The sequence below is a fragment of the Neophocaena asiaeorientalis genome, unplaced genomic scaffold (genome assembly GCF_003031525.2).
Source record: "Neophocaena asiaeorientalis asiaeorientalis breed wild unplaced genomic scaffold, Neophocaena_asiaeorientalis_V1.1 scaffold432, whole genome shotgun sequence".
In the NCBI taxonomy this organism is placed as follows: domain Eukaryota; kingdom Metazoa; phylum Chordata; class Mammalia; order Artiodactyla; family Phocoenidae; genus Neophocaena; species Neophocaena asiaeorientalis.
Window position 1 is genome coordinate 89,645 of NW_020174549.1, and position 14,382 is coordinate 104,026.

General features: G+C 39.6%; 1 protein-coding gene across 1 annotated transcript in view; it reads right to left on the minus strand.

Annotated features, from left to right (window-relative positions):
• SNX30 (sorting nexin family member 30) overlaps positions 1–14,382 on the minus strand; it is a 111,889-nt gene that overhangs the window by 41,920 nt on the left and 55,587 nt on the right. Inside the window, exon 4 of the mRNA XM_024757282.1 lies at positions 6,773–6,883. Within this exon, the coding sequence (XP_024613050.1) occupies positions 6,773–6,883 (111 nt within the window). The remainder of the gene's footprint in view (positions 1–6,772; positions 6,884–14,382) is intronic.

The following is a 14,382-nucleotide window of genomic DNA, read 5'->3' on the forward strand; positions in this document are numbered from 1 at the left end:
TAACTTCCAGAACTACAAGATAAAAAATTTTTGTTGTTTATGTCACTTAAAAAAAAAAATCACCTGGTGTGAGGATGAGGGAGTGGGTAAGGACAGAGATGAAACAAGATTGGTCACGAGTTGATAAGTGCTGAAACTAAGTGATGACAACATGAGGGTTCATTGCACTGAATCTCTCTGCTTTGGTATGCTTGATATTTTCCATAATGAAAAAGTTTTTTTTTAAACTATATATGCATATATATGTTAGAACCTTAAAAAAATCCTATCTGCAAAGCATTACAATAACCCGTTAAATATTTCAAGGTTTAATCTTAAAATATTTACATTTTATAGCACTTGATACTTTGGTAAAGCACTTTCACATATATCGTATTTTATATTAGTTTGTAAGAAAGTATTTTATAATCTATGAAACAAAAGTATAGTAGATTGTCCCAGAAAAGCTACTATTTCTGGGTGGGAAATCTGGACAAAGATTTCATTTGCTCAGTCTTGATATGTCCCGTTTCCTCTTGTCAGCTTTTAAATTGCTTCTTCTATGCAATTCAACAAATATTTACTGCATACCCACTACCTGACAGAAAACTATTTTTCCTATTTATATCAAACTAACAGAAAATATTGCTCCTAACCATCAAGGTTAAAAGGAAATCTTGCCATCTGCAATGACATGGTGGACTTGGAGGGTATTATGCTAAGCTAAATAAGTCATACAGAGAAAGACAAATACTGTTATGATATCACTTATATGTGGAATCTAAAAAATACAACAAACTAGTGACTGTAACAAAAAAAGAAACAGACTCATAGATATAGAGAACAAACTAGTAGTTACCGGGGGGAGAGGAAAGAGGTAAGAGGCAATGTAGGGGTAGGTGATTAAGAGGTACAAGCTATTATGTATAAAATAAGCTACAGGGATATATTGTACAATACAGAGAACATAGCCAACATTCTATAGTAACTATAAGTGCAGTGTAACCTTTAAAAATTGTGATCACTACATTGTACACCCGTAATTTACATAATATTGTACATTAAATATACTTCAATAAAATTATAGGGACAAAGTCACAAAGCCTGATTTAATTCAGGTACTGGAAAGTTCAACTAATGATTCACTATTTATTAACTTATCTACTTGGTAAGCTAAAAGCATATATCTTTAACAGTACAAAAAAAAGGAGCCGACTAGGAAGTGAAGTTAGACTTCTTACTGATTATTTCATATTAAGAAAAACAAATGCTGCATTACAAATTTCTTCCTATTAATTCCCATGAGTTTACCACTACCCAAAACAAAACTGGGTCCATAATAAATACAAATGCATCCTTCCAGCAGAGCTCCCTTCATAAAAATTGAAGCAAACATTAAATTTCTAAGTGAAATTAAAAACTAAAGCCTTTAATAAATGTATCTGTTTCATCTTCAAAATGTGCATCCATCGAGTCATGAAATCTCTCTGCTGTGTAATTATTTGTGCCCCAGTAAATGAAGCGGTGTTAAAACCAACTTCTGAGACAAAAAATAAATTAAAAAGCAAAAACCACGTCACAATGAAGACTCTCTGGTGGCTCCAACTATTAGATTACAAAGAAAAACAAAGTGAATTACCATCATGAGATGACAAACATAACACATCCAGCACAGTTCTAGTTTTAGGTTGGCATTTGAAGAACATATGATTATTTCTTTCTGCTTTTAAAATTCCAGAAAAACAAAGCAATATAAAAATAGAAAAATCTGTTGCAGCACCAGAAAATATAAAGGTACTGTTAACAGGACAGAATTTGTTAAAGACACAAAGCAGAAAAGATTGGATTGAGAGAAAAATCCATCAGTATCAACCATCTTGTGACACTACTCAGGCGAGGGAACAGTCGGCTAAGGAAGTAAGGGGTTGGATTTCCCCAGTAGAGCCCCAGAAACTGCCAAGTTCAGAGCCATAGGGGCTGCAAACAGGGCAGGTCTCAGGACAGCCAATGCGGAGAGGCAGATGAAAGAACTTGGGGCCTCCCCAGAACCACAGTCTGGCTGGCTGTTCACCTACAATTTCACATGGCTCCAGTGAAGCTCAAAAAAAGTGGGAACTTTATCTCCAGGCTCACAACGTAAGCAATAGACTCTGAAAGCTTCGGAATTCTCACGTATTTTTAACCACAGCTATAACTAAAATTGGCAAAAAGAAAAACCCACAGAAACCCCCAAGAACCCACCACCCCCCGCCATTCTCCAACTGATTCAAAAGATTCTAAAATTCACCAGAAAAACAAAACGTGCAAATAGGCAGAACATCTCAGAAAACAAAGACTACTGTGGGCATAGATGGGGGCCTATCGAACCAGATGATGAAACGTTCTGTAAACTTGTAATAATTCAGTTACGGTTATTACAGTAGTGTACCACACGAAACAGAAAAGAGATCGATGAACCAAAGTGTTCAGAAACAGCCCCAAAACGTACAACTCTAATGCATGACATAGTCTAAGGCACAAACGATGACACCGGCCACTGAGTACTCCTAAATGGTTCTGGACCCACCCATCACCTGAAAAAAATAAGATCCTCCCATCTCGCATCAGAAAAAATCCTAGATTTAAATATAAAACATGAGGACATAAAAGTAATAGAAGAAAATACAGAACATTTTTTTTTTTTTTTTTAACATCCTAGGTTAGAAACAAGCTTCAAAGCCAGAAACTGTAAGGGAAAAATTAACTTGGCTGGGAGGGAAGGGATGTTTGTTATCTTTTATGGAGTCAAGCTGAAGACAAAAGACAACTAGAGAAAAAAATAGATATTCTCAACTGGGTTAATTTCCTTCGCAGATACGGAGTGTTTACAAACCACTAAGAAAAAAAATAGAAAAACAAAGAGGCAATTCATTAAAGAAATGCCAACATTCAATAAAGTCATAAGAAGATATGTAGCTTCCCTGGTTAAAGAAATGAAAACTAACTGTATAAAAACAAACTCAAAACGGATTACAGGTCTACATTTTCTAAAAGCTAAAATCATAAAAATTTTAGAAGGGACTTCCCTGGTGGTGCAGTGGTTAAGAATCTGCCTGCCAATGCAGGGGACACGGGTTGGAGCCCTGGTCCAGGAAGATTCCACATGCCGCAGAGCAACTAAGCCTGTGTGCCACAACTACTGAGCCCGTGAGCCACAACTACTGAGCCCATGAGCCACAACTACTGGACCCATGTGCTTAGGGCCCATGCTCCGCAACAAAGAGAAGTCACCGCAATGAGAAGCCCGCGCACCACAACGAAGAGGAGCCCCCGCTCGCCGCAACTAGAGAAAAACCCGTGCGCAGCAACGAAGACCCAACGCAGACAAAAATAAATAAATTATTTTAAAAAAGACTTTTAGAAGACAACATAGGTGTAAATATTTATGACCTAAGAATAAGCAATGGTTTCTTAGCTAAAATACCAAAAGCACAAGCAAAGAAAACATAGGTAACGTGGACTTCATCAAGATTTTAAAACTTGGTACTCCACAGGACACCATCAAGAAAATAAAGAGACAACCCATTAAATGGGAGAAAATTTTTGCAAATCATATATCTGAGAAGAGATTAGTTTCTAGATTATATAAAGAACCATTTTAACTCAACAATAAAAAGACACAGCCAATTTTAAAATGGGCAAAGGATCTGAACAGATATTTCTCCAAAGAAAATAATAAAGGTACATTTTAAAAAAATTCAACATCATTAGCTGTCAGGGAAATGCAAATCAAAACCACAAAGAGATACCATTTCATACCCACTAGGGTGGCTATTATCAAAAAGAAAGAGAATAACGGGTGTTGATGCAGACGTAGAGAAAATGGAACCCTCATACACAGCTGGTGCATACATAAAATGATGCAGCCACTTTGGAAAACAGTCCGGCAGTTCCTCAAAAGGTTAAATATAGAGTTATACATGATTCAGCAATTATATTCCTAGGTATACACCCAAGAAAAATGAAAACATATGTCCACACAAAAACTTGCACATGGATGTTCACAGCAGCGTTACTCATAACAGCCAAGAAGTGGAAACAACCCAAACGTCCATCAAAGGTGAATGGACAGACAGAATATAATATATCCATAGAATGGAATGCTACTTGACAATAAAAACAAAGCACTGACACATGCTACGACATGAATGAACCCTGAAAACATTATGCTACGAAAGAAAACCCAGTCACAAAAGGCCATTGTGTATGATTCTACTTACATGAAATGTCCAGAACAGGCACATCTATAGAGACACGTAGAGTAGTGGTTGCCAGGCAATGGGGAAGATAGAGGATTTGGAAGCAACAGGCCAGAAGTAAGAGGTTTCTTTTGGGGGTGATGAAAAGATTCTAAAACTGATTGCGCTGATGGTTACACAGCTCTATGAATATACCAAAAGCCCCTGACTTGTACATTTCACATGGGTGAATTGTATGGTATACTGAATTATACCTCAATAAAGCTTTAAAAAAAAAAAGAAATGAAAATTTAAACAATAATTATGTTACATGTTTACTGGGTCTCCATCTGATAGTTAACTCCCCTGGGCAGGAGTCCCTTGTCTATCTTATTACCCTTCACCTTCCCAAGGGCAGTAAAAAGGCCTAGTAAAAGGACCAAAGTCGATTATTAATAACAGACGCCTCCCAGCAAAGCTGCTGTAAGATGAATTTCTTTGGGGGGAAAAAAAGAGTTTGTCTGCAGTCTGACTTTCATGTTTAAGTCAGAGATGCTCTCCTACATTAAATCTCTCTCCACAGCAGATATGCACTAAAAATTTATGAAGAAATTTAATTCTCTAGATGCTTCTACTCACTGCTTTTATCCAGACCATAGGAAACCAGACTTAAAGATACTCTGGATCCACCATGGGCATTCTGGAGACTTCCATTCTCTCAGTTCTGGCTTCAGTGTCTATGCATGAGTCTACTATGTTTTACCAGCAGGTGTCGCTGTCTAACCTTTGGTCTTTAAGTACCGAACTTCATATACTCCTAGTTGCCAAGAAGTGCTGTATAATTCCCCTTATGCATAGTGTGGGCTACACATAAAAAGCAACTTCCTTCCAGTACAGTACGGAGAGGGAGAGAAAAAAGAGTAACTGTACAGTGGAAAAACCTGATAAGCACTATCCCAAGTCAGGTGATCAAGGTTGACATCAACAGTGATAAAATACTGTCAATGATAGTATATACCCCTCATATGATGTAATGAGGATGGTACTTTACCCCTGTGCTTTTCCTCCTCAAAACACATCACCCCAGGCTAACTATGAGAAAAACATCAGACAAATCTCAACGAAGGGACATTCTACAAAATGCCTGCCTGGTACTCCTCAAAACTGTCAAGGTCATCAAAAACAAAGAAACTGTCACAGTCAAGAGGAGCCTGGGACCAAGGAGACATGACGACTAAATGTAATGTGTTACCCTGGATAGGATCCTGGAACAGGAAAAGGGCATCAGGCAAAATATGAGGAAATCTGAATAAAGGACTTTTAGTCAATAATAATGTATCATTTACTGGTTCGTTATTTGTGACAAATGCGCCATACTAATGAGCAAAACTGGGTGTGGGGTCTATGAGAATTTGCTGTACTATCTTTGCAATAATTCTGTAAATCTAATACTGTTCTAAAATAAAAGTCTGTTTTTAAAAACTTCACTAGCTGCCAATTTTGCCACATTAAGATTTTAAGGAATAGTTCCAACTGTTTAAAACTATAGTTTCTTTTTTGGCATGTTTTTAAGTGATTAGAAGACAGAAAAGCAAAACCTCAGGCCTGGAGAGCGGAGGGAATAGGTGGGGTGGGGTGTGGGGCAGTGGTTTCCCTGAGAAAGAATGGAGCCCCAAGCAAAACCCATCATCCCCATCACAGCACTAGCAACGTGGCCACTTCTGCCTTGAAAACTAAGAAAACTGCTAGTGCGTTCACAGCATAGTCAGCCTTTTCCAACCATGAAGGGAAGACTGGAAGATGCAGTGGTAGCAGGAAAACTGGCAGTGCTAAGAAGTTATCCAGCCAAGGTTTTTACTGAAAGATAAAGCCCTGCTGAAGAGTTTTATGATCCAAATTGCCCTAAAGCCCCAAAGCCCAAGAAACATCTGAGGTCTAAACAGTTATTTATACTAAAAAAAAAAGTTGAGAAGTACTCAATACATATGTTGATTTTAAATAGTCTTTTAAATTTTATTTGCTCTAGTTTTGTTTTTTAAAATGTGCAGCTAAAATAACAAATAAATAGTATGCTTCTTCAATAAATAGTTAACTGGCTTTTGGTTTGTTTTCTTAAAGGAAAAACTGTGGTTGAGTGGATTGTGTGCTAGATTCCTGCTCTCAGAATTACCCATGTCTAAAGAGAGCCCAGCCAGCTGTAATCTGAGACATCTTTCTCCACCTGGGGGCAGCTATCCAAACCGCAAGAATGGAGTCTAGGAAGGGTGAAACAGTCTTTAAGGAGGCAGCAAATGAGAATTAGGATTCTCCATACCTCAAAAAATTGTTATAATAAAAGTGAAAATCTAACCCAACCCACCCAAGAAACCAGTATACTGTATAGCGAATCAGAAATCAAAACCCTGAAGGCGAACTGTATCATACAGCATCCATAAAATGTGCATTTGATGGGTGACTCTGGTATGAAATGTAAGGCAGAGTTCATCCATAGTTTAAAGGGTGAGAGCTGAGTGAACACCGTCAGAAAAGAGAATGCAGGAAAAGTGAGTAACAAGCTGTACTGACTTAGTACCTACGGGAATGAGATGAGTGGGCTGGGATTCTTCCAGTTTGTTCCTCAACCAGTCAAAATCCTGGTATCTTCGACGAACAGAATATTCTGGCAGGTCAAACTCCACCCGAGTACTCTGCAAATGAGGACAGTGGAACAAAATCAGGGTAAGGGAAGAGTAGCATACCTTGGCAGAATGGAAGGAAAAAAGCTCTCTTTGAATAACCTGGGCAAGAACACGCTTTTCTTCCACCAAACGCACCAGCCAAGTGGCAGGGCTTACCAACACGGAATGACAAGTCCGGGCCACAGGGTCCAGTTAAAAATTTCAAGGATCTAGAATGAAAATGTCGAGGTTTCACTTCCCCCTATCTCAGGAAATGGAACTATCCCTCAGAATTGTGCTTGGAAACATTTGATTCATTTCCTCCAAGTTTAACTCTGAGAATTTCTTTTAGCAGAATAATTCCACCGAGGATACTGCTACTGAATCCAAATCTGTGAATCTGTTTTAAAAAAAAAAAAAAGTCTCCACCATCTGCTAAATATGCTGACAAGTTTTGCCAAAGGCAGAGGGGAAACAAGCAAAAAGTAGAGATAACAGATCACCTGCTCATTTAGGAACCAGACTAGGTGAAAACAGAAAAGGTTTTGCCCACTCTTCCATATTCTGCCAGGACCATAATAAGCTTGAAACTACATTGTATTTTAGGTGATTTTTTAAATCTAGAAGGAAATAATTGTAAAATATCATTGTATTGCAAAAAAAAAAAAAATTCCCTGAATTTAAGTTTTCTGAAATGTGATTACAACACTTTGATAACAAAAACCAATATTAAATAAAACTAATTTATACCAAAGCAGGATTTTTATACATTAATTTGCCCAAACCAAAATTATGTCTCAGATAAGCCATTTTTCCTTGTGAGGGTACCGACTATATGACAGTCACAGTTCTCAGAGGTTAAAGCACAAGATAAAAATGGTTCAAACTACATTTTATGAATTTATTGAAATCTTTCAAGCCAAAAGTCTGTTTAAATCCATGGAACCAAGAAAATCTTAAAAACACATGAACAAGGGACTTCCCTGGTGGTGCAGTGGTTAAGAATCTGCCTGCCAATGCAGGGGACACAAGTTCAATCCCTAGTCCAAGAAGATCCCACATGCCGCGGAGCAACTAAGCCTGTGCGCCACAACTGCTGAGCCTGCACTTTAGAGCCCACGTGACACAACTACTGAAGCCCACGTGCCACAACTACTGAAGCCTGCGTGCATAGAGCCTGTGCTCTGCAATAAAAGAAGGCCACGGCAACGAGAAGCCCGTGCACCACATGAAGAGTGGCCCCCACTCGCCACAACTAGAGAAAGCCCGGGCACAGCAACGAAGACCCAATGTAGCCAAAAAATTAATTTTTTAAAAGGACAGTAACTTAAAAAACACATGAACAAGAGTCATCCATCAAAGCAGCAGCCAGTGAACAGCTCTGGCATCAAAAATTATGATTTCATCCTTCCCAGAAGCCAGGCTCACGGTCTGAGCAAAACTGTGAAGTTAAAGGACTCAGTCTTGGACTAAACCCCAACTAACAATCTTTCTGCCTCTTCTCCCCTTTTCAAAGTTTCACACACCGGCATACACCCATGAAACACAACCTTCCCGTATGATGCAGGGGTAGGGGTGGGAAGACATGGGGAAATTTGTTTAATTTAGGCATTTGTGATTTATTAGAAGACTCCCCAAAAGAATTAGCATTTTAGAACTAGAGAGACAGAGAGAGACAGAGAGACAGAGAGAGAGAGAGGGAGGGAGAGAGAGGGAGGGAGCGAGGGAGGGAGGGAGCGAGGGAGGCAGAGAGAGGGAAAAAAATAAATAGAATAGTTAAATCCAAATCACTACTGATGAATCTTTAGGCATAAGGGTGACAGAGATACTGGCAGCAGTAGCCTGGCACTCCTCCTGAGGCAGGGGCATGAGCGGTCCTAGCATCCCTGAGATGCCACCAAGCCTCCCGGAGCCTCAGTTTCCTCAACCAGTAAGGAGGCAGTTTGGAAGGGGCATTCTTCAAGACCGCACGGAGTCCCCCAGCAGATTCTGTCTGGGGACTTGTCGATGATTATGGGCTCAGGAAAGGTCGATTTTGAAGGGTGACAAATGAATGCAACTCATTTTCATTGTAAACAGAACTAATAGAGGGCTCTAGTTTCTGTCCTCTTCTGTCACATGATATCCACTGGTTGTTCCTCTTTATTATGGCTTGCAAAACCACTTCATTAAATTATAGTCTATGTAACATTTCTACTCTAACTTTGAAATCAATCTTTGGTAACTACAGAAAGCGGTATGTATGATAAAACACAAGTTTTGTTTCTGCTGTAACCAATTTTACTTTCAAGCAACTGCTTTCTTTTTTTTCTATTTATTTAGGTTCGACACACTTATTTTAAAACTTCAGGAAAATTAAAGAAATAAAAAATAAAAGATCAGCCATAATCCCTCTAAATGGAGATAAATGCAATTAATATTATGGTTTATATCTTTCCATGTTTTTTTCTATGCACAGGCACTCATAGTTTCCTACGTCTCTTTAATATATCTTGGACATCTTTCTGTGTCAGTAAGTTCAGATCTACATAATCATCTTTAACACACATGGAGATACCATAATTAAACCAAATCCCCACTTAGGTTGTTACCAATTTTTCAATCAATAAACCATACTACGGTAAAAATCACTGATAATTCTCTTGAAATTACGAAAGAATATACATGAAAGAGTATATGTATTTTTAATCGACAAATTGTTTCCAGTTATAGACTGATTTATATTCTTAGCATATAGTCTCAATACTGGTTCTCTTTGATGGAAGTATAACTGAAAAATAACATGTCATCTTTGTTTTACTTTTGCTTCTTTAATGACTGTCGTGGTTGAACATCCTTTCAAGTGTTTGTTGGCTGTACATTTTTCTTCTTTTGTGAGAAGTCTTTTTATATATTTGTGAGTCTAGTCTTCTCCATTTGTGAAAGCTCTTTATAGCGATCTACCTATCATAACTGCCAAATGGCTTTTATTATACAGAATTTTAAAATTGTTATATAGTCAAATTCATCCATTTTTTCCCTTTGTGGCTGCTACTTTTAGTGTCATTGATAAGAAGTCTGTCTTCATTGCAAGCTTTTGAAAATATTCACCTGAATTATCTCCTTTATTTATGGCATACATGTATACATATATATAAAATTGCTGCTATGCTACTTCTAGGAACCTATCATTAGAAAATAATTTTTAAACTGTGGCAAAGATACCTGTATAATGATGTTCACTGCAATATTATTTAAAATAACAAATTCAAAGCAACCTAAATGTCCAACAATAAAAAACAGTCAGGGAAATTATGGTATATTTATTCTATGGTTATCAGTAATCATGTCTGTAAAACATTTTTAATGACAAAAATGCTTCAGTGATAGTTTTAAGAAAAAACAGGATACAAAATTAATTGTACATATTTTATGATTTCATTGGTGTTGAAATTTTCGACATAAAAAGTTAGAAGAAAAATCTAGGACTTATGATGACAGCTTTACATTCAACTCTATTTCCAAACTTTCTAACATTCTTATACAATACTTATAGTCACACACACAAAAAACTCATTTTTTAAAACAGCTCCTTTAAGGACAGGGGATTTAATAAATCAGTAAAATTTGTTTGATACTTTGGAAAGCAATAACATAAAAGAAAAACCATCATGAAAGAGAAGGATGCTCACACTCTCTGACCTGATAATTATTTTACTTATTTTTACCACCACTTGTTCTAGAAAAGATAGAGCGATATGTGGAATATGATCAAATGACATAAATTAGAAGTAGGTGAGCAAGATAAAGAAAAACAAGGACAGAGAGAAAAAGTAGAGCTGGGAACGAGGCTAGCAAAACACACTCACCTTGGAATTCTGCACACTTGTTAAAATTGGGCCACAGACATTACTGTGAATTTCTGGAAAGAAATCTAGTCCGTTATAGGACATACAGTGCTCATAAAATATGCAGGCCAATAAAACCCCAACTATGATTCTGTAGTAAGATTTTCCTCTGTGAAATTCAGGGTCTGACTTAGAAAGAAAAATAAAGTACTAATAAGTGTTTATCTCTATTTTCTAGTATCTGTGGTAAACAAAACAATAAAAAAGGAAGTGCATACCCACAATTCCATAAGCAGAGGCGACCACTTTACAGTTTTGTTCTGTGTCCTTCCTTACTGTGTTCCATACTCTAGAATGCCCCACCAAGATAAGGTCATTCGTACACACCTAAAGTCATATCTACAAATGGGTAACCGAGCACAAGAGTTGTAATGAAGAATATTCATTCTCACCACTGCACCCTGTGAATATCTCCTTGGTCATCTCTAGGCATCGCTGCCAAATTTTGTTAAGTTTAATACTTTGGAAGACCCAGCACAGAGCCACAGTAAAATCAATCCCCCAGGAGCACATCCAGTCCCCTGGGCCTCACCGTCCCACAAAAGAACTCCTCTTTATTCCCTAGGAGCTCATGGGCCCAGTGACTATGGCCTGGAGCCTTTCCCAAGCATTTTCAGTCAACTGAAAAGTTGATTTTACAGTCAACTCACTCTAGAGAGGCTTTGTCTCTATCAGAAATGCCATCCGTCCAGGCCACAGCTGGATCCTAACAAGTCTGAGTAACCCCCTCCCCCCAAAAAAGAACCTCTTCCCTTATCAAATATTAGCCAGCTAATCCCATTCTGTTTCAAAGCCCTGTAGCTCTAAGAGCACCTGAGAATGATGAAGAGTGTTCTGGCCTCCTTCTTCCGAAACGAGCTTCCATTTATTTCCTCCTCCTCAGATCTTCCCATCCAGCTCTCTGAAACACTCGTCCCGTAAGTAATGAAGTCCTGTAGTTCCTCAACCTGCTCAAATTCTGAAAGCTGGCTCTCCCGAGAATACAGCCCCCTTGCTGTCCCATGAAGTGGAAAGCTGCTGGTGTTCTTACATTTCACAAACCTCTAAGACCAAGACCAAGAGTTGCTGTTGAAGGCTTCCCTGGTGGCGCAGTGGTTGAGAGTCCGCCTGCCGATGCAGGGGACACGGGTCCGTGCCCCAGTCCAGGAAGATCCCACATGCCGCGGAGCAGCTGGGCCCGTGAGCCGTGGCCGCTAAGCCTGCAAGTCCGTAACCTGTGCTCCGCAACGGGAGAGGCCAAAACAGTGAGAGGCCCGCGTACCGCAAAAAAAAAAAAAAAAAAAAAAAAAAAAGAGTTGCTGTTGACATCCTGCTCCCTCCACACCACTCCTCCCACCCCGGAAAATCCTTTCGAGGCTCATGCCATCAGGTTATAGACACCTCTACCTCTCCTCACACCTGTCATCTGCTGACACCTCTGGCCTTTCTCCTGATTCCCCTGAGAGCACCTCGTTCTCGGGCTTCATAATCTGGGTGCCCTCAAGACGCAGGTGGTTCCCACACACAACACCCACCGCTAAGCCAACTACACCTCACTCCACTGCCATGGCCTCTCCACAGACTTTGTCATCACACAGAAATTCAGACATCTCCCTCTCTAACTGGCACCTCCTATATTTCAGACTCTTCCATCTCCCAGTACCCCTGGCTTTTCAGCCTCGGGAACTACAGTTCTTGACAATCCGTCCACTCCTGTCTTTACTTTCTTCCTTACTCAGCATCAATTCCACCAACCATCACTTCAGCATCTTACTTGCCCACATCCTAAATGCCCCTTCCACACTGTCATTCATACAACTCTGGCAAAAATGCAGCCACCTACTGCCTGCTTTTCTGGACTTAGGCACAGTCTGGAAGAAAAACAAAATCAGGGAAACACACTGACTGAAGCAATAAATTCTACAACTGGACGCTCAACACTGTCAAGCAATCTCTTGATACTTCCTTAGCCAACTCTCTTCCCCATTTTCCCCATACTTCCTTAGTCGGCTCTCCGAGAGTTAACGTGAAGCCTGTAGAAGTTTTGAAAGCTTCTAAGCCCCACTTCAAAACCTCCCCCTTCACTCTTCACGAAGACCTCATCATCTATTCATAGAGAAAACTGCAGATATAAGCAAAGAGCCCCTCAACATCCTGCCACAAAACAAAAACAAACCACTTCCCTTCTTCCAGAAACAATGGAAAAAGTATGCTTCCCCCATGAGAGGCCACTCCCTCCCTCCACTTCTGCCGGGGACACTCTCCGCCCACCTCCTCAGAGGCTTCCATCCTATTCTCCAACCTTCAACCCACAGTCTCCTTCTCCACCAACAACGGCCACGTGGCACTTAAACAAGTCTCTTTCACCCTTAAAAAACAAACAAAATGCCTCTCCCCCTCAAAGCCACATCCCCCTCCTCCAGCTACTTCTCTCACTCACTTTCACTGCCAAACTACCAACACTCACCACGTCTTTTCCTTACTTCCCACTCATCCTAACCCACTGCACACTGCTGTACCACCACCCCAATGAAGCTGCTCTCACCGTAGTCATCAATAACCTTCTCATCATTAAATCTAACATTCACTTTGTAATTCTTACATATAACTTGACCTCAGCAGCATTTAGCCTGCATTGACCACTGAGACACCTGAAAAGAGGAATTAATTGGGGCATAAGCCTAGGAGATGACTATCTGGCGATGGGATAAAAGACAAGAGGAGGACGGCTTCCAAAGGGAGCTGAGAGCTGCTCTCTGTTTCCCCAACCTCCAGTCTATCTGCACATCATCATCAATTTCAACAGTCAGGCCGTGGTAGTAGATGACAGTGGTGGGGGGGTTGGGAGAGGCGGTGTGGGTTACTTTCTCGAAAACCACATCTTCTGAAAGCACAGCACAAGACAGATCTGGGTTCAAGACAGATCTGGGTTCAAGTTTTAACACGTATTAGTTGCATGTCTTTGAGCAATTTTCTTAATATCGTTGTGTCTTAGTTTCCTCATTTGCAAAAGTAAGAATACTACCAGTACCTACTTCACTGAGTGCGAGGATTAACTGAGGATATATTTAAAGCACTTAGCACAAAATAAATGACAGCTCATCCACATGGCGGAGCACTACTGCAGTCTTAGAAACAATGGCATAACTGTGCTCACTGGCATTTACTAGCAGAGGAAGACATTTGCATTGTATTAAGTGAATTGGCCGCAAGTAAAATACTCATTTTTGTGAATGGATAGAGACAAATAGTTCAGAGAATTATAAATGATTATTTCTGGCTGGTGAGCTTGTAACTGTTCTTTTATTTTATTGTTTTAGCTTACCTGAGTTTTCCAATTTCTCTATAATGAGCACATATTACTTACATAAAATAAAATTTAAAGGGTTTCTACTGCAAAAAAAAAAAAAAGGTACAGCATATGGTAAATGCTCAATAATTAGCTATTACTAAGATGTTACTTTCTAGACGCCTACAGAGAAAACTGCCAGGATCTGCCAGCCCTGAGAAAGCCTCTCTCCACCACTGGAGAGAGAAGACAGCCACGCCTTAGACCTCGGTGGGGAACACCTTCCCCGCGTTGGCTCTCAGCCCTAGGCTCATTTTAGCTCAGGCAAAAGCAGCTCTGTACTTTGTCCAGCTTTTGTCATCAGGAATCTGAAT